The sequence below is a fragment of the Populus alba genome, chromosome 14, assembly GCF_005239225.2.
Source record: "Populus alba chromosome 14, ASM523922v2, whole genome shotgun sequence".
Classification (NCBI taxonomy): Eukaryota; Viridiplantae; Streptophyta; class Magnoliopsida; order Malpighiales; family Salicaceae; genus Populus; species Populus alba.
In genome coordinates, this window is record NC_133297.1 from 14,276,806 (window position 1) to 14,302,473 (window position 25,668).

A 25,668-nucleotide genomic window follows, 5' to 3' on the forward strand; every position below is an offset into this window, starting at 1 on the left:
CTCTGACATCAACATCCCCTCCCCTGATAGGTCTTGACCTTTCCTTTGTAAACAACAAATACGTATATATAGTAGCTGGTTCATAGGTTTCTTAAAAGGGAGTTCATAATGCCAATCTGTATGTTTTTTCAACATTATGTATATCGTTCCTAGTTTTTTGATTAAAAATAAAATTTAACATGGGAAAAGAGCTTTTCCTTGAAAGCAGGGGATATCGAAAGCAAAACGATTTTCTTTTAAAAAGTCACGTTCTCAAACCTTAACTAGACAACTTTTTTCAGACAAAATAGCTAAAAGATATGCTTTAAAAGCATGACAATAACAAATATCCAATAGGCTCTGCGTCGCATCATGATCTTCGATCTTTCCGACCTGAGCCATCATCTTTCATTAGTGGAAATGCATGGACTGGGCCCTTTTGAATGATTGTCTCAATTAATTTGAGGTCTGTCTCAAAAAATAATACATACATGAGGCAACTTTAGAGAGTAAAGAAACAGAGAGAGATGTGTCTAGAGTGCAGTTGGCATTGTTATCTAGTGACGATCTGTATTGTAAAACACTTTTCCGAGCAATGCTATATGAATAACCGGATTTTACAAAGAATAAAATAAGAATCCAACATCTTGATGAGGGAATACTTTTTCATTGCCAGAACAATTCATCAATGTATTAAGACAACACTTACCATTTGTCCGTCCATATATAACAACTTTTAAGCTTAGTTTCTGTAGAAATCATATTCTGGTTTAATCATTTGTAGAATGGTTACATTGTTAAAAGTTTGAATTGGAATTTAGAATGCTAAACAGCATCTGCTATACAATCTAACAGTAGCAAGGAACAGGAGCAGTGCTATAGAAACCTCTGCTGTACAAATTAACCATGCTAGTAGATCTTGGTTATATCTTTCCAAGTCCAGGGTCTAGTTCATGCAGACCCACTTGTCGATACTGGTTGCATCTTTCGGTTAGCTTACTCAACTAGATATCAGACTTGCAGCTCTGGCCCAGGATGGCAGAAGAACAAATGAATGCAGTCGAGATCATAAAAGAGAATTGCAGTTTCATATCACTACAATGAATGTATGTAACTCACATGATTTGAGATACGTCAAGCATGCCTTTGTCATTTTGAGATTCCAACACCTTTTTCATGGCATTGTGACATCTGAAAAGTATTGATTTGGTCAAGAGCATATACTTCAATCTTTCCGGGCACAAATATTTTAAAAACAAAGATACAGTGGGCATACCTCCAAGGTAGATGATCAAAGAACATACTTGGTGACACAACAATATCTTTAAAGACATCTCTGTTTGCTAAATATGCTTTATAACTCCGTACACGCTCTTGAAATCTCCAGCCCTTCCATAATGGCATACTGATGTGCCTTTGTTGGGGTACCATATGAATCACCAGGCCTGGTAGAAACATCTCTGCACGATCCCCTGCTGATCTATTTTCAGATCTGGGGACAGTTTCCAAAAATTGTGATACAGGATCGTCCAATGAATTTATGACAGAAATGTCATCATAAAATGGATCTTCAATATTGTCATTATCTGTATCACCGCCACTATTGGTCCTGTCTGATTCTTTCCAGAGAGAATAACTTTGATTCACCTTGTTGCTTCCTGCAGCAAGAAAATCTTTTAGTAGAACAAACTCTTGAATGCTTACATAAAAAAGTGTGCACATCCTTCATTATAGTGAGCTGGATAATCAATACTAACCCACATAGACTTTGTGATCCAGTTCATCTACTGTGGAGGCTGCAGAATGTAGCTCTGATGGATCAGCTGCCTCAATCTCCCCCCTTTGATTCTTGCTCACACAGAGAAATTGACGAGCTAGCCTAAAAATCAAGGCCGTATCAGTCTTGGAATCCTGAGTGAGTGCCACAATTGCAGCAGCACGAAGCCGTAGGACTGATCCAACTGAAAGCCGTGCAGAAAATTCATTGTTGTGTACAATGCTGCAGAAAGCTCAAAACTTACAACAGAAACATTTGATGAAAGACAAATGGTGAAAACTTGCTTTGGAGCTTCTGATGGCATGGAGGGCAATTAATTACCTTGTAACAAACTCTGAACATGCCTCTGCTATGACTAAATCCACACATGGAAGGGGTCCATACGCATAGACATGTAAAGCTGGGTACTGGCGATATAGCTGGTACACAGAAAAAAGATAAAGTGAACAAATAAATTAGTATTTCATAAAAATAAATAAATAAACAATTTTTCAATGTGATAAAAAAACAACTTGGTATTGGGATAGTGTGTGGAAGATCAACCATGTGTCCTCGCATGTTTTAGTCCCTAACCCAATGGAATTAGAGGTTCCAATTCAACAAAAAAGGTGGGTGCTAATATTGTTTTAGATCCGTGGTAGAGATGGTTTAGCTAAAAACCAGGTAATAGCAAATAGTGATCATTGCACACCAAATAAAGAAAAATACCACATTTTAGCAGAGGATCACGCACATATTTTAACATATAGAAAATCAAATTGCTTTTAAGTATACACCCACATCTTAAAGTACAGAAGATAATAAAATTGCTTCATGTAAGAAAACATACCCTCAGTCCTAGCAAAGCAGCAATGGCACCTCCTAGGGAATGGCCAACTATGCGCAGACTATATCCATCACACTCACATCCAGCTCCCAGCAATGAGGAAAGGAAGCCAGAGCTGCTTTCTGATTCTGTATCTCCATACAAGTTGCAAATAGATTAAAACAGGCATATATTGCCAGGATAAAGAAGTGCAGTACGTAACTTCAATTGGCAATTTGTAATGGTCTGTTTCAGGTGAATGCAAAATATACTAAGCACAGAAAAGAATTACAAAAGCTAAATAGAGAATAAGAGATCCTCCAAAAATGAAAAGAAAAGAGTCATCATCATAATAAACCAGACCACTCCTGCTGAATATCAGTTATGGAAACCCCATAAAAGCACGAGAAGCATGAAAGCTCAAGAAAGAAAGGAAACCTATCCATAACAATTGTCTCAAAATGCACCGGTCCTTAAACATTCCACATTATGACTGCATATATGACACAAAACCATTCTTTCAATTTTTTTATCCTTACCGAGATGAACAAACAAACATGAGCATGAAATTCACAAATCTTCCATAATTGTACATACAATTTTATGACAAAGGCAGTTTGTACCCATTTAAGGTAACTGGGGATAACAAAGGTCCACGACAAGAAAAACAGCCCAGCTTCCACACCAAATAAATAAATTAGAACAAAAATAAATCACTATATATGAATGGACAGGTAAGATCATTTGACCTCACCAAAATTTTGGAGAGAAAAAAAAGCATTTTGATGTTAATTGAGTAAAAGATAGAGAAAGAGAGAAGATGAGAGGTGAGGAGAGGAAAGAAAAGAGAGGAAGTCAACCAGTAGAGATACCAAGAAAATTTAGTTTCAATAATTTCAAAAGCTATCTGAAAACATAACAATAGGTGAAGCTTAATGTTTACCAATGATTATTATTTTTCCACTATAAGCTTTACAGCGTGTAAATGAACGGACAAAAACTTCATGAAGCTTTATGTTACAAATTCTCTAGTGAGAATGTGAGATTAAATTTTGGACATTCCACTGCTATTTTATTGATAATCAAGGCACATATGAGTAATAAAAAGGAAAAAAATAAAATGAACCAAAGCCACACAGCTTTGCATATCATAGAAATTAGTTGACATTCCTAACATAACTCTATGAAATATTGAGTGCTTGTGACACATCAACCCTATCAAAATTCAAGTTTAGGAAATTTTCCATTACTTGAAATGTGACCAACTAGGTACTTCTACAAAACTGAAGGGCCTGGCTTAGACAACAGAGAACAATAGATGCATGAGCGTGTTATGGGATTTGTTTTTAAGACAATTTGGTCAAAAGGACTGATTTAAAATTTAAGACAAGAAAAGTGGGGTAGTGAAGCAAAAAGAAATCATTGATTACCATTATTTGCAAGATTTCCTTCAAGTTGCATATAAAGATCACGTGCAGCCTCAACTATGCCTGAGTGCCCATAGTGTGGAAAAGATGATTCCACATTTCGCTTCACATCAGGGCAAATATGGCTGCTACTGTAAAGAAGCAGAAAAGAAAGTTTCAGACCAGAAACAATTTTTTCAGTTGGGCCCAAAAAGCCATAATAAAAATGAAGGCATCAATTCAATTAACAATTTTCAACCGAACAATTAAGAGAGTACTATTAGCAGGACAGATTCTTCTTGCGTTAGACAAAGAGCTTCTGGGAATTTACCCTAAGAAGCAAAGATACCGATAGTTAAGGTACCACAATGATGCAAAAACTTTAAGTTCCAGCCGTGCACTCACAATAAATAGAAGCTTAGAATTCAGAATCAGATTACTGTTTATAATTTTCCCTTACTCTTTATGATAAGAGCTAAAATGAGAAGTAATCACCTTTCTTATTATGTATCAAATAACTGACAAAGAATACAGCGTATAGAATTGATAATCCAGTAGAACAATTTATTTTGATAATTAGTCACATGTAACTACAGTTCTCTGCAAAAGAAATGTAGAAGCAAGCAAAAGAATGAGTGTTTCACTAATCAATTGGGTTTTTATAGCATTATATAGACATAAAGAAGTCTGGAAAGACTGCCCCACCCTTTCCTCCCCTACACCCTCCAAAGAAAGGTTTGGGGGAGAAGACAGAAAAGCATCCAGAAGGGGATGGGATGATTTCTAGACTCAATTGTATCAAACAACTTCTAATCAAATGCAATTGGGAATTCAGAGAAAAGTCAAACAAACAAAATCCCAACCCCTGTTACTTACCACAATAAAGTGGTGGTAATCAATATTGGTAAGTTGTCCTCAGTGTTGTCATTAGTTTTAAAAAATAATCATAATTCAGTCTCTGTTCTGCTTCTTTCATAAATAATAATGGTTTTGAACTCCAGAATATATTTTACTGAATCTTCAATTCAATAAATTTACAAATTATTTTAGCAGAGATGGTATAAATAACTAAAAGCTAGTTTTTGCACAATACAATTGATTAACCAGTGTGGCATTAGTATGGTGAAATTCATGTTTTATTGACAATTCTCACATAGAGGCATAAATTCATGTGTGTGTGTGTGGAGAGAGAGAGAGAGAGAGAGAGAGAGAGGGAACATGCTTTATCAAACCATCCAAGTCTTCTCTGGAAAGGAGGCATTCTCTTCCCAAACCATCTGTTATGAGGTCTTCAGCGGTCTCAGTTCCTCGTACAGAGATCACTACAGATCTTAGATGGCGTAGAACCACAAAGAAATATGCAGCTTCACATTTTTCCTGAATAAAAATGAAGACGTTTAACTGCAGGGAATCGATATTTAGCATTCCTTACAGTGCAAAATTGTGGAGATTGTCATCTATTCATATATCAACAATGAGACTTTTGTAAATCATTAGGTAGAAGCAATCTCTCTTGCCTCTTTAAGTAATTTCATGCTGAAGTCCTTGCATTATTTGTATGCAGGATAGCAATCCTTCAGTGAAGAGGGTCTTCTAAAATTTATTGATTATTTTACACCTACAGTAATTCATTAACATTTTTTATATAATAAATACTGACCGCACAAAAGCCTTAACATTAGATGGAACCTTGGCTTTCAAATAAAAATAATAAAAGAAAAATAGTAAAATGAAAAATGGCCATGCCCTTCATCCTTGTGTCTTCAAAGAGTAAAAAAACTAACAAAAGAAGATCCTTAATTTCTACCTCATATAAAATCCCAAGAACATTACCACTTTGCAAAATGCAAAAACTTGAAATTGGAGCATTATAAAGTCGAGAAAGATGGGAGAAGGTGATGTACTTCTTTCTCTTAGCACTATTCTCCTCTATTTCTCTCCTGTTAGAGTAAAAACCCTAATCGTAATCCCTAATTCTCCAAACCTAACTCACCATAAATACTTAGTGAGTCTCCGGTTGTCTTACACCAATTGGTATTAGACCTAATGCGATCCCCCTCTTTTTATTTCTTTCCCCTATAAAGCATACATAATTTGCTTTTTTCAAAACTAAGTTTTTCATATAACAATATGTATTCTCGAGTCAATGAATGAATGCTATGGGTGGAAATCTAAAGAAATCTTATGACGACCTATTTAGGCGATAATCATGCTAAGATATCTCGTGACAAACTAATCATTCAATCAAATGCTATTTTATTAGTCTAGTGAATCAAGTATTGTATCCTATCACAATGGATATGCTCCGTCAACTTTTTGTCTTTATGGTTTGTTGGAAAATATAGTCATGTTTGAACAGTTTTTCTTTATTCTATCAACATGAATAGAGTGCCTTTTCAGCTATGCTTTGCTTTAAAGGGAAAATATCTACAATAGATGTCCTGAATAGGACTTTTTTTTTTTATAACAACGAAGAATATGAAACTTTAGTCAAGAAAGAGAAGCCCCTTCAAACAACAATCGCAAATCAACTGCTGAAGCAATTGCAATTATTGACAACACTTTAGGGAAACTAGGTTCCTACCTAGAGGGATCAAAGTAATCCGTATGTCATGAAGAATGTGAAGTGAGGAAAGTTGCAGCTACATGAAATCCAAAAAAGCCACAACTAGAGTAACATGTACAAGCACCACGAGGTGAAGTTAATAAAGTTGATGGAGACACTATTCAATACAATGGAAGTAGAAAAGCTAAAAGATAAGTAAATTATTGATAGTGAGAGCACAATATAATTTTTGGCTCTTTTCGATTTTATAATACCAAGAAACATCGAATTTCAATTCATTTCAAGGTCTTGTAATTATTTTAGTAAAGGTGAGATCAATTCAAGAAATCTCCAAGGTTCCACATTTTGCATGTTCCAAGTGTGAGAAGCTTTATATCACAACACTTCAAAACTCAAGATTGAGTTTTCTCTAACCACTAGTAGAATGATGTAGCCACCAAAAAGAAAGAAGTTTTTGAATTACCTCATTTTGATTTTCAATTCTCTATATTCTAGTTTATCATGTAAACTTAGTCCATTTAGGAACTTTTTCTTGCTTAGGAATCTTATAACTATTTAGTTTTGTACTATTAAAGCTTTTGGTACCTATAAAAGGAGCACTTATTCTATGTGGTAGGAAGGATTTTGATAATGGAAGTATGAATTTTGGTCTAGTTTAAGGTTGTGGCCTTAACTGTTCACTCTCTTCCCTTTTCTTTAAGCAATATTTTCCTCTTACTTTCTTCTATTTCTTTCTTGCTACAGTAAACTCGATTTCTATTCACTCCTACAGTAAAAATCCTAATTTCCTATATCACAAATTCTCAAAACCTAGCTCACCATATCCTTTATGGGGCACTCATCCAAAGTAGCCCTACATCAGGTACTTAAATAGATCTTATGCTATTATACATAAACCATTTTGAACAATCTTCCATGTAAGCTATATTAAACTACTCCATATTTGTGGGTTAAATTGGTTAAGAGTTCAAAGATGGAAAACGTTGAACCATTGAAATACTTGATCAGGGTGCAACACTAAATACAGCACTGTTTACATTGAATTTGGAGCCCAAAATGACTTTAAGGTAGCATTTGGTTCACAAAATCTGACTTTTTTCTCTGGAATCCCTCCCAGGAATGTGACAGAAGACAGATCCTTGGGATATGAAGTTTCTGCATTTGGTTGGGAATCTGAGAACTTCAAGGAAAAGATTGTTTTTTGCATTTGTTTTTTCATAGGAGACCCTAAAGATACTTAGCATAAATTACAATCATACCCTTGTTATCGTTATGGTTTATTGAATTATTAAGTGCAATGGTGAAGCTAAAAGTGCTTTTAAAGGGGGCAAAGTATACATGAACATGCAATTAACTTTTTCATGAAATTCAACTAATCATATGAGAATATAAAAACTCAAATTAGTTAATCGATATATGTGAAATGGTATGTAAATTATAAAGAAAAATAAATTAGAAATAAAAAAGAAATTGAGTGTGAAGAACAACATATATTTATGACCATATTAAGCATTTCAAAAATGAATAAGCAACAGTTCAAACCGTACTAGATTCCATTATTATGGCAACAGGAGCAGTAGATAATTATAAATAAATTTTTAAAAGATGTCAAAAAAACATAGAGATTTAGTATTAGTTTTTACCAAAAGCTATCCTTATTTTTCTTTTAAAATCATACTCACTACATTCATATTGAGGTGTGGGAAATAAAAAAAAACTAAGTATATTATTATTCTAACACTGAACAATAAAGATATATATCTGTCACAATATTAAAATTCATTTCCCAAGCACTTGCCCCCAAAAAAAGGGGGGGGGTGTACGAGGGTTTGGAATATGAAATTTTTGAGAAAGTTGGATTCCAAGGACAAACCGAACACATTAATGCTTGGAATCTCACTTTGCTATCTAATTTTGGGAAATAACAGCCACCTAACATAACAAACCATGTCCAAGCAAATTTTCTATCAAAGTTAGGATAAGAATATGAATTTCACCTGACAAACACGACCACGTCGAAGAGCTTCTGGGGGTAAATTAGTATATTTTAAAAAGGCTGCTGCATGACCCCGCCACCAGTTATCTCCAGAGAGAGAGGGCCGCCTGAGAGAAGAAAAGGCATTCATGTATGACCAATCTGAGAATGGAATGATCTCTTGCCCTTGCACATAAGATGGCATACAGTGTAATTTGCATAAAGGCACATGATTGACTATTTGCAGGTTTGTATGTATGTATGTATTACTTGCCCTCCGCCTAAAAGTTTCATCCTGTTCTTCTTGAATGTGACTTCTTTCGAATAAATTCTTACATTCAAGTACACATTAACAGTTTACATTTGCAAAGCTACACATGTGATTTCTCTTATTGGCCCCAATCTAAATTGGCGGGCAATATCAACATTCGACTTCATTTATGTATAATAAGGAAATGTAAGGACATTGAGATAAATAACAATCAACTGGAAAACCAGAATTCATAACATGCAAGGCTAAAGTTCCAAGGATTGTCTAGGGTATGAGTTGCTTTTCCTACAGCAGGTTCAGTCCACAATCTCTCACGTACGATTGGGAACATGGAAAGGAGTAATATCCCTTTCATTCAAGTCTGGGTTTCTTTAAGGGAAACAAGGAGGAGGACTATTCCGTTCTTTCAAGCCCAGGTTTCTTTATGGGAAACAACAAGAAAAAATCCTTGGGTGTGAAAAGTCATGTAACCTCTCTCACACAAACTAAATTCCTTGCATGAATATTAATGTTTTGATCCGTAAAACAAAATCCAACAAAAGAAAAGGAAAAAGGAAACAAGATCCAGCAATTTCCATTAATATAATGTAGATGTATGTCAAATTAATATACATGCATTAAGCGAGATACCCTTTGAATAAATGACCTGTTACGAGTCCATGGAGTCAAAATCCCTTGCCTGTAGAGCCATGCACAAGGAAAAAATACAGTATGTCTTCCAAAATCAAGCAATGGACCCTGTAAAACATAGCAGCTTTACAAAATATGCCAGAGTAGTCTTCACAAAACTGAAAACAAGGACAGAAAAAGAAAGCATGAATTAAAATTAATTAGAAAGTTGAATCACAGTACAGTGTATGCAGCTTCAGCAAATTCATGAAAAGCAAAGGCCTCCTGAATCGTTTCTCTAGGTGCTTCTACCAATCCATCGTGAGATTTAGGGGATTCGCTATGCCTCTGCAACAAAGCTAGACCTGCAGAGATAGCATACCACATTTAAGGTAGATTAATGAAAGGGTAATAGAGAACAAAAATAAAAAAACAATAGACAGAGACTTCAAAGTGTAGGCAACAATCTACACCAAAGAACTGAGCTGTCCTTTTCTTATAGTGAATTGTGAATGAACAAGTTAACAGATAGCAGCAGCAGCAACAAATGGAGTATTTAAATAGCTTTAGGGCTCATTCGTGGCACATAAATATTAAAATGGCAACTTGACTCATGCGGGATTCACTCACTAATCAGGCCAAGCAGACACAAGTCCTAGAGAAACAAGCAAGCTCTACTTTCCCAAAAAAACAAATGGTTCACTGACAGGCCCACAAACCAGATTGGACTTCAGGGAAAACCCAAATCAACTAACCAAGAGTACAGCAAAACTTAATCCATCAAGGTCACCTGTCAGTATGAGTAATGCCAATCTTACAAAACAAACCATAAACACACGTGGAAAAAATTATTTAAGAAGTTAGCTCACGCATCAAATACAGAGGTTATTATAAACACAGAAATGTCATAGGTTCCATAACATGGCAATGACAAGGTGTATGCCTGGAAGCCTCATTGGACACCATGTTTGCTTGTAAACAAATTTAGTGTGCAAAGCATTTTCCATTCAATATGTAAACCAATATCAAATCCCTTATAAAACTGATGTGGGAATACCCGTTCAACACCCCCTCTAATGTGCAGGCCCCTTACACAACCAAATAGGATCTTGTTGTCATGATTGATTAGACTGGGACGAAGTCACAAGTCATCGATATAAGCATTTCTAATGCCCATTAAATAAGTAAATTCAAGTAGTTAGTGAAAAACAGAAAAGGTAGGACATGAAAGAATATTCAGAATTTGAAGACCAAGCATATGGGAATGTGAGTGGTGTGTGCCTGCATGTTAAGAACATGCATCTTCAAATAAAAAAAACAATCTGGTTACAGAATCTCTGCAACAGTAACTCTGCACTATCCCTATTTAGATGTCCAAAGATTTGAGCTTTTAGAACAACTGGTCCCATTAATATTTTAAAGAGATAGCTATTTCTTTTCCTTTCTGTTGATTAGATGCTTTTTAGAATTTTAATACAGTTTCTCTTCCAAAACTTAATTCAACTAAATGCAAGGTAAAAAGCCAGTGTGATGGGAGAAGGCTGCAGTCCAGTACCATTTCTAATAGCCCAATTAAAGAGTGAAATTTTCTAGTTTATTATGACTAACAAAGTCAAAGTTTGGCAATAAAATGAATTTTAGGAACAAACAAATGAATCAAAGCTTTAGATCTGATAGAGAACACCTTGAGCTTTAACACAAGTGGCAAGAAAAAAATTCAGCACTCCAAGAGGACCATCCACTTGGTACAACTTCCACTGACATTTAGCCATATGGACAAATTACCAATTTACTGACATCTTTCTTGTATCCATTCTTTATTTTCCTAAATCTTTTAAGTTAAGATTTTATTTCATATATATGACTCAATTTCTTTCAGAATATAGTACCCCAGCGGGCGCTCCTAGAGTAAACTTGAAGACATCACAGGAAAGTATAGATTTGAACAATACTACATGCAAAACCAAGAGAAGAAGGACAAGATAAGAGAAGAAGTTTCTGCAAACCAAGTCAAAGTGCTACACGGTCATGTACCACTCAAGTCCCATGGCGAAGCACTTTGACTTGTTCAAAGTATAGATTTGAACAATACTACATACAAAACCAACAAAAGAAAGACAAAATAAGAGAAGCAAGTGCAAACCAAGTCAAGGTGCTACACCATCATGTCCCACTGATGAACTAAAGATTGATTTGATTAGTCTTTATGATTCCATCTTAATTAATGATCTCTAGCTCTCAAATTGCTGACCCTTTTAGAGGAGGAAGCATGCCTAACAGCAGTTCGTATTAAGACAGAGATTACAGAACACCAAGAACTCAATATGCAACATGCAACTGCATGAGGTGAAAACAAACCTGCCAGAAGTTCTAAATGTCCAGTGCCTGATGCACGATAGGCAACAAGATCACCCAATAATCGTGCTACTGAGTAAACTTCATCTTCCTTGGACACCCGCCTAGAGGAATTAGAGAAAGAAGTTGAATATCAGATAGTTGATAAAAATTCAAATCTCAGAGGTTAATCCAGTGCAGATAAAGATACATGTATTTGACACGCCCCAGACAGCACAAAGCCTCGCGAATTCCATGGTCAAACACCTCTTGATAGTGCGCCTTCCATGCATCATCTTGGGTTTGATAAAAAGACCTCCATCTTAGGACCGCAGGTCCCACAAAAATATGGATTAGTGGAATAGTACAGACTGCGATAACAAATGAAATGAGTAGTTTTGTCTTCCACTTGTCACCATTTGAAGCTGTCCCTGCATGAGAAACATTTTTCAAAAAGAACTCAAGTCTTTGCAGGAGAACAGAAACAAAGAGTCATTAAATTTGTTTATGAGAAATGCACTCTAGTATCTACTAGGCTAAACCCTTGAATCTGCGAGAGAGCTCCAAAAGCCAAATTTTGCTCATCGAAAAGGCTAATGAAAAACAAAGTCATAGGTGCAATTATAGCCAAGAAGCCCTGACTAAATGGAAACAGAATCCCAATGAAATAGAAACAATCAACAATGATAAATTGAAATAAACATGAAATGATCTAAACAAGAAATTTTTAGCATAACAATACAACTCCAAACTTAGTAAAGCTAAATGGTTAATGATGGTGGGACTAAATATCTATATGCTCGACTAAATCAATGCCTCTTCACAACATCAAATCCTATAATGTGCCACCCGTGTCCATCAACAATTCCAACACAGACTCAAAATGCTGCAATTACCAACTGTATAACTCCATTGCCAAGGTAGCAGTCAACACACTATAACTAGTTTATGCATTACTTATGCAAAAGTGCAGATAAAAGAACTACCTCCAAGTTTGGAGAGAATAGTGCACGGGGGTCTTCAAAATTTCTTGCTGCATTTAATGAATTATTCCCCAATTGTTACCCATACTAACATGGCCTATAAACAATTGCCTTGGTTTTTTTTTATACTTTGACTTTAGGCCTTCTAGTTCAAGTTAAAAATTATCTAGATAGCTTCTCTCTTTATGAGCCAATTTCATTTTGGAAGACCCGATCCATTAATCTCTGTTTCGCTCTAGATTGCATTTCCCGTCTTGAGTATGAATAAAATCAAGAGTTTTCAACACCTCCTACTGCAGATACATGAACCAGAAAATGTAGATTTCAAATTGTAGATTTTGGAAATGATTGAGCCGATACTTAACAGGTGGAAGTACAGTGACACTAATAATGAGATAAAGCAGAAACAAGCATTGCTACTGATGCAAATCGATTATTCACAAAAGATAATAAATACTATAAAAGATTAAAAACAAACTAAGTCAATGTACCTGGTTGACATTCACTTGATGTCTCATCATGAGAGATATATTTAGCCACATTAAACACAAGGTAAATTGCAGTTGAAATTTGCAGCAGAGTCATTACCAATGCAAAACGACTCCACCAAAGCCATCTTTTGTACCTCAGCTGTTCAACGATAAAAAGAATTATTAAATTGAGGTAAAAAGCAAAGCAAACTAGCAAAATGTATTAACGTGTGTTTGTATGGTCAAAATAAAATGTTCAAGCACATTCCCTACTTTAATTTTGCATCATAACAGTGTTACCAACACTTGAACCTAGCTGAAGAAATATGCTTTGAACAATTTACAAAGAAACCAAAAATTACTAAATCCCATTTTTCCAAAAGTCAATCCTTAAAGACTTAAATCATTTCATTTTTCTGTTTATTAAAAGGAAAAGCTTGCTATCCTTTTCCTCCCTAAATCACACAAGGAAATTTAACAACAAATTCTCGTTTCATTGGAAAACCTGTTATTCAGAAAAAAAGGGATGACCAAGACACCACAAATACTAAAAAGCCTATCACATGTGCTCCAAGTAACAAAACAGTTCCAGAAAACAAAATCGTTGTTCTCACCACTGTTAGAACACATGACATGCAATGATTTTAAAAAGGAAATTGCCACTGATCCAATCGTGGGGAGTAACTCATGTAACCAGATTAACTGAAGCAAACTAGTCTTCTCTGGTTTATTTTTCTTTAACCTCTTACCTCTTTGCAAAGAGGAGAAACGTATTTCACATTTTTTCAGCCAGTTTCAGCTTTGCACTGAAAATCCATGTTGTTCCATTCCAATTCTTATATTGTTCACCTAATCTGACCTAAAAGTTCTAACAAAAATAACCGTAAAGATTGAATGCACATTTCAAATACAAACCCAAAGAAGCATCTCTCCACCCATCCAGATGCTATCTACCTAAGGAACCAAAAGTAAAATATAAAGAGTAACTTAACATGCATCCTTGCCATCCAGCTCTTAAACATGCAATCCCCTATATACAAATTTAGTCAAAAAGGTGAGAAAGACAAGCCATTTCTAAAACCATCCAAATTCACTAAACCAACCATCAAAATTCTGCAACCAACTGAACATAACACGTACTGAAACCCAGTCAAAACTAATGCAAAAGACTCGGCTGAAATAAGCTCGACAAACAAGAATTCTAATTACCAGAAAAATAGTTAAACCCTGTAAAAGAAAAAAAAATTTCTTAAAAAGAGAGAGCTGGGGATATACCCGTCTTCGAAGACGATTAGTGGAGTCGATAGCAGAAGAATCAAGAGGAGAATCAAGAATGGAAAAGGCAGTAGCCTTTTGTGCAATCCCAGACTTAAACATGGCAAATATTTTGAAAGCAGCAGCCAAAGACACCATTGCAACGGGAATAGTTATTCTGTTAAGTTCACAACCAGGAAACACAAGAAACAAAAGAACCCCACCAACAATCACCACAGCTAGATTTGAAAAACCCAACATTATCGTACTTATTCGCAAACTGTTCACCATTGAAGAAACCCACATTGCCATTGCCTCTCAAGTTTCAGGCTTTATTCTTTGGAAAGAAAAAGGTGGGTTTCTCTGAATTGCTGTGAAAATCGTCAAATCAAACGGTACCAAACATGAGAAAAGGAGAATTTGGGTATGCTACGACACATGTTTGTTCGCCGATAATGCAATAAAAGTCTTCTCTGATTTTTCTCTTTGAAAAGCTGACCTGTTTGTTCATTGTTGTCTGTTGAATTGATTAACCAAAAAGTGAAAATTGATTCGTCAACTAATTACTAATTAATAAGCTAATAAAAATTCTACGAAAAAAATAACTTTCAAGAGAAAAAGAAGTTTCTGGGTTTGGCGTTCTAGTATTGCCTTCGGTTTGTACATAGACTAAATTAATTGGGAGTTGGTTTTAACTTTTAATGTCATCAACACCTAAATTTATGTAATTTTAACAATGGAAGATCACTCATGCTCGCTTAGGTAGGGTTCATTTATGAATTTTAATTAAAAATAAAATAAAAAACAAAGGATAAGATATTATTAGTATATTAACATGTGTTTTGTTGTGAAATTTATTTTTTAAATGTAAAAAAAAATTAAAAGTGTATAGTATTCTTTATAATGTTATTAAATCTAAAGTTAAACTGTTCTACTTAGCTATTTATTTAATTTAAGTTTTTAATTAAACTATATAGGAATTAGTTTTATTCAAATTGATTAATTTTATAAGTCTAAATACAATTTTGATGATTCATAAAAAAAATATGAGTTAGCTTTTCAAAAAAATTTAAAATGATAATTTTTAAAAAATATATTAAAATAATAATAAATTGAATCTTATTTTCTAGAAGTTAATTACATAAAGAATTACATGAGATATATAGCTAGTAATGTTGACGAGTAGTGTTATTACAATTCCACAACTTGTTATTCTCACTCTATTATTTATTAAAATAGAATAAGTTCAGTTAAAGTATGTGTTATAAGTAAATCTTAAAACGATGGGACTTTAAAATAACCCTACACACACAAGAATTTTTAAAAAATAAAGGTCAATAAAAAATTCTTTTCTTACAAATAAAAAAAGAGCTAATAAATATTGTTTTTTTTTTTTTTTGTATTTATGAATAAGTCAATCGAAAAATCTTGATAGAATGAAAGGATATTTTTTTATGAATAGGTCAATATAAAATTCTTTTTTTCACAAAGAAAGTTAAGAGTTTTTACCAGTTTAATTTTATTTTTATAGACCAATTCGAGGCTAATTTTAGTTGAGACATTGATTTGTTTACATTATAAAGATATGTATTATTTTTTTAGGTTAAAATATGTTTGAAATGATTTTTTTGATTAAAAGAAAACCTCTACTTAATTTTCCAACCACCTCTTTAATGATAAAAAGAACATTGTGCAAACAAATAACATGTTATCCACTATTTTTTCTTAAAAAAAAAAAAAAAAAAACAGAGAAAAATGGCTAGACATGTGAGCTTGGACTTGTAGTCTCATGTGCTAGGCCTTTTCTTTAAAAGGACTAGATGCAATAAGCCACCTAGACCTAAACGCTTAATCTATATTTTTTAAGCCTGATATAGGTTTTGTTTTCATTTTTTTTCTATCAAGTTTTGTTAAAATAAATAACTTAAACTTATATTTAAATATCATTTTATTAAATATTATTCAATTTATATTTAGTTTTTTCAATAAAATTATAATTTTTTTTCTTATAAAATTATAAAGCCCTTCATTTCTCCAACCTTCCGTGATTTACCTTTGTTTTTATTTCTTAAATATTGTTTTTTTGTTTTGTGTGCAATTTTTTACTATCATAATCAAGTCCATGACACATATGGCTAGTTAACTGGTCTTAATAATAAACATTGTTGTCTAAAAAGACTTTTACAAAAATCAAAATGACGGCAGCTTGAAAAATTCTTTTGAGTCAAATACAATTTTAAATAGAATAACCAAGTTGTGTTTGGATTTACTAGGTTAAACAGATCATATTAGTCAAACTCTAACATGGTTTTATTTGAACTTCTGGCCATATAAAAGGCCATGTCATAGGGCCATGTCAATTAATAATAACAATAGGAACTATGTTAGCAAATTATTTTGTTTTGTTTAAATTTGAATTTTTATTTTTTCTAAAATCTATTGACATATAATTAAATAAAAAATTTTAAAAGCATTACATGACATAGATCATGTTGTTTTATATATATATATATATATATATATATATATATCTTTTAGCTATGGGGTTTCATGTTTGGTTATCAATGATGACTCTTTTTAGCCTTTACTAGATAGATGGCCGAGTCAAATTAATTTTATTTTTAATGTATAAAAATGATGCCTAGATTATGATAGTGTATTTAAAAAAGTAAGAAAATTTTGGGACTCGAGTCATTGATTTGAATTGGTTCAATAATTTTGGTTAATTTAATAATATGATTTAAAAAAGTTAATGACTAATTGAAAAAAAAATTAACACTTACCAATATTTTGAAAAGATATCTGCTAAATATTTTTAAAAGATCTCAATGATCTTATTTGATAAGACAACAAAAATTAAATGAGAATAAAATAACTTTACAATGACAAAAATGAAAGAAATTTAAAGCTCAACCAACAAAGTAAACATTGAGAAATGAACTGAAAACAAAAAATCAATTTAAAAAAAAAAAAAACTAACTCGAGTCAACATGCCAAATTTGCAGCCTAGTAGTGAGACCAAGGTACCTCCGCACAAAAGAAAATGAATAAAACAATGGAGGTCAACTTTCAAAAAAACTAAATGAGGAAAGACAAAATTAAAAATATATATATATATCAATATAAACAAAAATCTAAAAAAAGCTCGAGTCAACTCAACTAACTCACAATTTAGGATATGAGATCAGGACAACATTATAAAAAGAACAACAGAAAAACCACAAAACTCAATGATCAATAACTTAATCTCGAATGATAAAATTAAGAAAATAATTTGCATAGTAAAAAGTTGATATTTTTTATTTATTTGGCGCCTAAGATTATTGATTAACTTTATTAAGTCAAGTTTTCAATTTTTATTTAAAATTTTTGTTATTTTTTTTTTTAAAAAAAAACCTCAACAATGTTCACATATTCTTTTTTAAAATTAAAAATAACTTTTAATTCGGCTCACAATAGAGCCCGAGCACCATAACTAATAATAATAATTAAAAGAGATGGTGAATTTATTGTTCGCCACCTTATATGACATTATTTATTGGAACAATGTTTTGTATTTTTTTGGTTCTTTATATTTTTTTCATTGTATTTTTTTTAATTTTATTATTTAATATGAGGTAAATTAAAAATTGAGCTTTATAATTTATTTTGATTTGTTATTTATAGGTTATCGTGGTATAAAAAAACATTTAGACATTGAGTTAGTGCTTGATTTTATAAAACAAATTGGTTTTATTAGATTGAAAATGTGGGGACTCAAATTGAAGGTGAAGAAAAATGGTAGCCTTGTTTTTTCAAAAAACTATGGTGTTTGTGTTTTTTTGATAAATTTTGCTCCAGATTTTTTTCTAATTTTTATTTTTGATTCCTTTAGTTTGTGATTACATGCTTCTCTTTCAAATTTCAATCCTTGAGTTTGAAAGATAAAAAAAAATCATAAAAAAATAATGAAGGAAAGAGAAAGAGATTAGGCTATCGGATTTTGGTGAAAAAATAGTTAAATTTGATGTTTAGGTGTTCTTCTTTGATAAGAAGAATATCATTGAGGTGTTTTTGAGATGTTATATTGACATAAAAAAATAGATTATGGCTGAGAGATTTTTTTCCATTTGATTTTGTGTTTTTGAATTGATTTGGAGTTTTTTAATTGAAAATTAGTTTATTGAGACTATAAGAGTATTTTCTAAATGTTTATATGTTAAAATATGTTAATTTTTTTTTTTTTTTTTATGTCCAAAAATCCCTAGCCTGATTTTCCCATCGCCTCTCTAGTGATCAGACACTCTGGGGAATGGACAATGGGCATGTAAAAGATGTATTGTCTGCTTCTTTTATATATATATATATGGATGACATATTATTTGTCCAAATAAAAAAAATAAAAAAAGGATTGAGAAGTGGGCTTGGATTGAAAGTTTAAAGGTCTTGGCATGTTGGTTTCCCATACCAGCACAGTTGATCTTTTTTTAAAATTCTTACAACATTTTAGATGTAATTTTAAAAAAATTAACTAATTCTAAATATATTAGTATATTATTTTTTCAAATTCTTAAATTAATTAAAAATATATTTAGATAATATATTATTCAATACCATTCAATTTTAATTTGTTTTCAAATACAATTATATTATTAGCAAGTATTTGTTTTGTACAACCCATCATTGATCTTTTTTTTTAAAAAAAATTTTATTTGTTTGCTTTACCGCAAGTTTCTATTTTTATTACTATATAACTAAATAAAAAATAGTTTTAAGAAAATAAAGTTATCAAACCTAGATAGATCTATAACCCGGATCTTGGATTTGGTGAGTTAACACGAGTTTATCCGAGTTGATTTAATATGTCGTTATCTAAATGTTTTTTTAAAAATATCATCTTGAATTATTTTTAGTCAACATATGTTTTTACTAATTGTCGAGGTTGCTTTTGGATTTGTAGTTGACTGTGTTACATAAGGTCAATTTCTACAAAATTTAATTTAAAAATCAGACAAGATAAAATATCAATTTATTAGGTTTCAAGATAGAGTTGGTGGGTTAGATTTATTGACACCGCTAAAGAGTTTTCCGGAACAACGTGCAAGCATTTTTTTATTTTTATGTTTTTTAATATACTTGCATTAAAATTATCATAATGTTATTTTTTTTTAAAAAAAATGAGACTTGAGTTTAGAATAATTACAATAATGATAAAAAATTTTCTAAGAAACAAATATTTTCATAAAAAATTTCAAAAAATATAGCACGTTAATGAGATAAGAAGTTTTAGCTAGAATGATATTTTTTATCAAGATTTTTTTGTGTATATATTTTAAATGCCTTTTATTTTTATTAAATAAATAACATGGGGCAAAAATTTTTTATTTTTTCAGGTTGAAATCAAAGATATTAATAAAAAAGGAAGATTTTTACTAGCAACTTACAAAAATGGTTAAGTTTAAATCATTAATATTCTTATAAACAAATTTAGCTCAATATAATTAAGTGAGAAAAAATAAAAGGGTTCTTTATTAGTTTTTATTTATCTCAATTACATGACTTAATATTTAGTTAGTGTTAAAATATCCTTTTAGTATTTATTGGTATATATAATCTTCAATCTATTTTATTAAATGCATGCATCAGATTTTGAGTTCATAACCATATTTTTTTTACTACTAGAAAAATATATTAGCAATGTTGTCTAAATATTTTTTTTTATTCAAAATATTTTAATCCAATATATAGCTTATTGCGGGCAATGATTTAGTCAATCCCTAATTAGAAAGATAGATCCTTTACTTTATTACTTTAGTGTGTGTATCTATTAAAGTACAAAATTCAAATTGTAGATAAAATAAAAATATTTTAAATGTTATATTGTCTTTTTTGTAGAATATTTTTAATTTTCTCATCGTTATTTTTAAGCGAACATGAAAAGGAGTTATTTTAGAATGTAAGTTAAGGCATGTGTTAAATATGGTCATATTAATTATTATAGAAAATAATAGACAGGAAATAATAAGTTATAAAATTAGAATAATTCATTATCCATATTTGTGTGTGTGTGTGTGTGTGTGTATTGTACACAACATAAATGGTTGGTGCCAGATCGAGGGCTCCTGTCATTAAGAAAGTTTTTATTATTTGAATTCAAATATATAAAAAACATTTCTTAAGTGCATTAATTGTATACCATGCATACGAACACGTTATCTAAGCATTGAATTTTTTTGTTTCTCTTCCGATAAATCAAACCGTTGAAGTAATTAAAATGTGACATCAAGACCATTAAAATCCAATACTAGTTAGCAGCACAGGATTAAATAGCGGCATGCACAGAGCCCAGAAGCCACGCAAATCCCTAGATATTTTCTTCAGGAGATTAACCTAGCTTTGAAAACTGAATCAGCTCTACTGATTTTTCCTTGGAAACTGTCAGCTTGTCAACAATGATTTTTCCTTGGAAAGGTGACCCCAAATCCAGAATTTGTAGATATATATGATCTTAATTCGTCATAATTAGTTAACAACTGTGCTGTTGATGCCTGATGAACATGGCAAGGGCCGAAGTAGCAAAACGTCCTCGCAAGTGCGGCGAAGAGTTTAAAGGATACCATGCAGGAAAGAGTTACAGGAAAATCAAGCTTTCATAGCTAGATTCTATTTACCTAATTTTTCTTTTCTTTCATGAAAACGTACAACATCTGAAAACACACACACAGATATATATATAGCTTCATCGATCACAGAGTCATGACTTCTACCACTAGTACTGCATAATTTGTATCGATCTCGTGTTGAGGCCATTAGTTCAAGAGGCTTAAAGTACTCAAGGATCTGGTGGGAGAGGCTTTTCGCTGCGGGGATTGGAGGGTTGGAAAAGAGTGGACATACTTGCAGTTGGGGCAAGAAGGAGAGGATTTGGAGAAGATGACAAGAAGATGGCAATTCAAACATGCCAAAGCTACCATGTTGCTGTTGCTTGAGGCATGGTTCTTGTTATTAGAATCTTCAAGTGAACTAGTGGAGCTGCTGCATTCATCAGGACAGTTTGGCGCCATTGTCGATGACATATTGAGCTCGAGGTCTAGCTTTTGGTTCTTGGGCCAGTTCCAACTCTTTCTCAATGTTTTTCTGTTCAGATAATACATTCTCCCTGACTGCAGAAACCACAATTTTAGGAAATATCAGACTTTGAATTGACAAGAAAGCACATGTGCTTCATTATCGAAGTGTGTAGGCACTAAATTATGCCATATCAGCATTTTTATAGCTAGGAAATTGTACACTAAAGCAGAATTTAGACAGTGATCTGTGTGCGTGTCAAGCAAACAATATACAGAAAGAAAGAAAGAAAGATATACTTCAAGATCAAGGCATTGCTCGCAATCCAATGGTAGCGGGTCTTTAACATGAAGGTCGACACTCGCTTGGATCGGTGGTCCGTTTTTGAGCAGCTGATACTGATCAGAGAAGAACTTCCTCTTCCTGGAAGGGGTGTTTTCAGATTCTGATGATGATGAGCTATTCCTACCTTTTCCGAGAACAAACTGTGCCGGAGCTAACGACAGCTCTGTGATTTCCATTTTATGTATATATCCACCGAAACGTTTTGCTCCCTTCTCAGTAACTTCCTTCTACTTCTGCCCTGTAACTTGGCTCTGCATCCTTTAAATCAATTCTCGAGGTCGAGGGAGGAGATAGAGAGTGAGACGAGAGGTAAAGACAGGAGCTGATTGAGGAAACTTTGCAAAGAAACAGGTAGTGCAGGCAGAGAACATCGCCAGTACTCTTCTCTCCTTCGGGTTTGCAAGAACAGGATTCATGCAGGAGAGGCGTGTCTACTAAAGAGGGTCCTTAAATTGCTTCCGTGATCATACCCATTATTGAGAGGAGGGCAGGCGAAGCATTAAAGGTGGCGAGTAGATGCCAACTTTAATGCCCCAAAATCCATCTCTACCTCTCTAAACATTTAAAACGAACCTACACCTGATCGATACGTGAAATCCAATTTCATGGCCGAGTTAATTTCTCAATTTTAAGTCCACATCTAACTTTTGTATTCTAAGTCCTACGTTAAATTTCATAATATATTGTATATTGTATTCTAATGTTTTTGTGAGCATACTCTTTGTTTTTTTAAACAACTAATATAAATTCATAATTAATATACCAGGTGGATAGGTGGAAACTGATATTTTTTAAAAAATAAATTAAGCAATATTTTTTAACATAAAAAAAATGGTCAGGGTAAGTGGAACTCTTTGACAATGCTATTATTATTTCAACATAATAATTACTTCTAATTTCCCGCTTGGAGTTTCATCTATATATCCTTTTAAAGGAATATATATATCTCCCATCCATGCATTCACGTGGTCGAAACGACCTCGCATTCACATAAACTTAGAATTAATGGTTTATACCTTACATCCATCACTAATTTCCCAGAAATTATTGCTGCGTAATCTTACTTTTCTTCTCATGGCTGGCTGGACCCATAATTCATTACCTTTTGCCCTAACCCTAATAATACGAATAATATATATGCAGTAAACGAGGAAGCAGGAAACGGCAAGTATGGTGGGTGCGTATCGTACACATGATTTAAGCATTGCATGCAGTACTTTGGTATCTTACAATTCCTAGTTTCCAACGTTAATTTAACCTCATTAATATTTATCATGGTCAATGACAAATTAAGGAAATATATCAATTAGCGTGTAACATGTGTATATATATATCAATCACAGTGAAACATATGTAGATGTTTTTTTCAAAAAAAAAAAAAAAAGTTTGAACATGTTAATTGTTGACTAAAACAGAAATAAATTTTAATTTGATTATGGAATCAGATTGAAATTTGATGTTTACATATAAATTTTCCTTTTTATCAGACACTGTATCAATCCAACATTAATGTATCATCTCATCTAGTTAAGCACACGATATTATTCAGATTTTAATCATCTGACACTCACTTCAGTCCATTTTAAAGGGTATAACTCAATTAGTCAGGTTCTATATTTGCTTCATAAAAATCACTGATTCGAGTTTTACAAATTTTAAAATCACTAAAAACATATATAATTGTTAATTTCAGAACTTGCAAGATTAATCGAGGTATACACAACCTTACCCAGACACCCACATTAATAAAAATAAAATTCATTCTATGCATATAATTTATTTAATCACGATATTAATTGTTAGCCCGGAGTGATGCTAGTTAGTGGAGTGATTAAGAGCTGGGAATTAACAAGTGTGATGTTTTGAGCGATCTGGAGCTGTTCCAACAAACAATAATAAATAATGGAGCGCCTCTCACTTGCAGGTTGTTGGGGCATGAACCCTATTTAATGGTGTTTTTAATGTTTCCTTGCTGATCTGTACCGACAATCTTTCCCCTTCAGAGTATTGAATTGAATACCCCAGCAGCATTGGATTTATGGCCGCCCTGGGTTTAGGAGGGTGTTTCTAAAGTATTTGTTATTTAAAAAATATATTCAAATCATATTTTTTTTTTATTTTTTTAAAATTAATTTTAATATTAGTATATTAAAATGATATGAAAAAATAAAAAAATAATTAATTTAAAACCAAAAAATATAAAAAATCTTAATTTTTTTTTTTAAAAACTTCTAAAATCCAGAAACAAACACTATATATAATTTCTCCTACCACTCATGTCTATCTGACATACCCATAAACATGTAATGCCTTCTCCACCTACCGCTGTGTTATGCAATATATTTGTGATAAAATGCATCTAATTAATCTTGAACGCTACCACACTTTTTAGTTCTCCACGAAAAATTATGATTTAGAAACTTCTTCTAGAAGGATAACATGGATTCTATTAAAAAATTATTTTAACTTAATAGCTTAATTTGTTAGGTGAGATTTTAAAATATAATTTATATTATTTTTTAACACTCCTTTGAATAAAAACTCTTTGAATTTGAAACTTATATAAGACTACATTAAATTATGCTTAATTTTTATCAAATAAATAAGGATGGTGAAATTCAAACTCATGACCACTTAATCATTAATGTTTTGATATCATATTAAATAACCATCTCAACTCAATAATTTAAGCTTTAACATGTTAATTCTTTGATCAGTTTTTTAATTTCTAATTGTTCTCTGTTCAAAGGGCAACAATCGATTGCCAATGTTAATTTGCAAAATCGAAACAAAATGGTTTTGAGAGACTATTACGAAAACAAAAAACTTTTTTTCCCTTTGAAAAATTACTTTTTTTTACTTGATAATTGGCCATGCTATACGCAAAATCTCCATCGTGGAGAATATCCCGGCAAGCAAAAACATATATATATATATATATATATAAAGAAGCTGAATCTATGCTTACAAATTTTGTAAAAAATATATATAAAAAAAGAAGTAAACAATTTTTTTTGTTCTTCTTATTCGACTAGCATTTTGGAACAAATGGAGTAGATAAAATCCCTTTTATATTTCCACTATTTAGCTAACCTTTTTCTTTTGATTGGACTTTTTAACTAATTCTGCAAAATTTCTCCGAGTATCTGAAATTAAATTGAAAAAAAAAGGTACAAAACACTTGCCCTCCTACACGAACACACACACACTGATCCTGTGAACATATATATAGTACATGGGAATTGATTGCTCTCGCATGAAGATAAACTCTTCCTTTCTAAAGTTATTTTATCGGGCAGCAGAGATACGCATTCAAGTAATGAATGCAGAAGTTTCTCATCAGCTAACTAAAATATGGTTGGCTCTAATTAAGACCAACTTCATATTTAATAAGGTATACTTAGGACTAATCCATATTAATGTTCAACAACCTTAACGGTGTGTTATGGTTTAGCCTGCTTAATTATAACTCAGCCAACCTCTCATTAATGCCTGCCTCTAATCCATTAACTGTATCACTCACACGCATTCTTGTGAGCCATTTCATCCCCCGAACTTGGAAGAAATATCTGAATAATTTTCATTTGATTTCGATTAGAAAATCTCAATTTCACTCTAATATTTTAGTGCCGTTTATTTACACGATTGCGAGAGCGTTTTAAACAAAACAAACTCTTGCATGTTTGATAAATTAAAAAACAGGATCTATTGTTCATGCACCTTGCCTTTTACTACTTTTGCAATGTAGGGTTAATCGAAGCAGCTTACACTTAAAATCGAAGCAGCTTTTACCTCGAAAATTGGAACAGAGTTCTCGGATAGGCTACATCAAGACTAGCTATAAATC

The 25,668-nt window shown here is 32.4% G+C and overlaps 1 protein-coding gene across 3 annotated transcripts; it reads right to left on the reverse strand.

Annotated features, from left to right (window-relative positions):
• Window positions 1-630: 630 nt before the first annotated feature.
• LOC118040513 (uncharacterized) lies at window positions 631-15,143 on the reverse strand. 3 transcript variants are annotated; one of them, XM_035047483.2, is made up of 15 exons: window positions 14,451-15,143; window positions 13,197-13,335; window positions 11,934-12,147; window positions 11,747-11,847; window positions 9,632-9,753; window positions 9,426-9,517; window positions 8,531-8,636; window positions 5,190-5,344; window positions 3,992-4,119; window positions 2,586-2,710; window positions 2,078-2,175; window positions 1,737-1,978; window positions 1,256-1,637; window positions 1,099-1,170; window positions 631-1,004 (listed from the first exon to the last, which is right to left on the reverse strand). In XM_035047483.2, exons 1-15 carry the CDS (start codon window positions 14,739-14,741, stop codon window positions 980-982), a joined length of 2,292 nt encoding a protein of 763 aa, XP_034903374.1. In that variant the 5' UTR covers window positions 14,742-15,143; the 3' UTR covers window positions 631-979. The 3 variants fall into 3 exon arrangements, with proteins under 3 accessions (XP_034903374.1, XP_034903382.1, XP_034903371.1); XM_035047491.2 differs by having other exon boundaries at window positions 9,459-9,517; window positions 11,934-12,153; XM_035047480.2 differs by having other exon boundaries at window positions 11,934-12,153; window positions 14,451-15,142.
• Window positions 15,144-25,668: the final 10,525 nt, after the last annotated feature.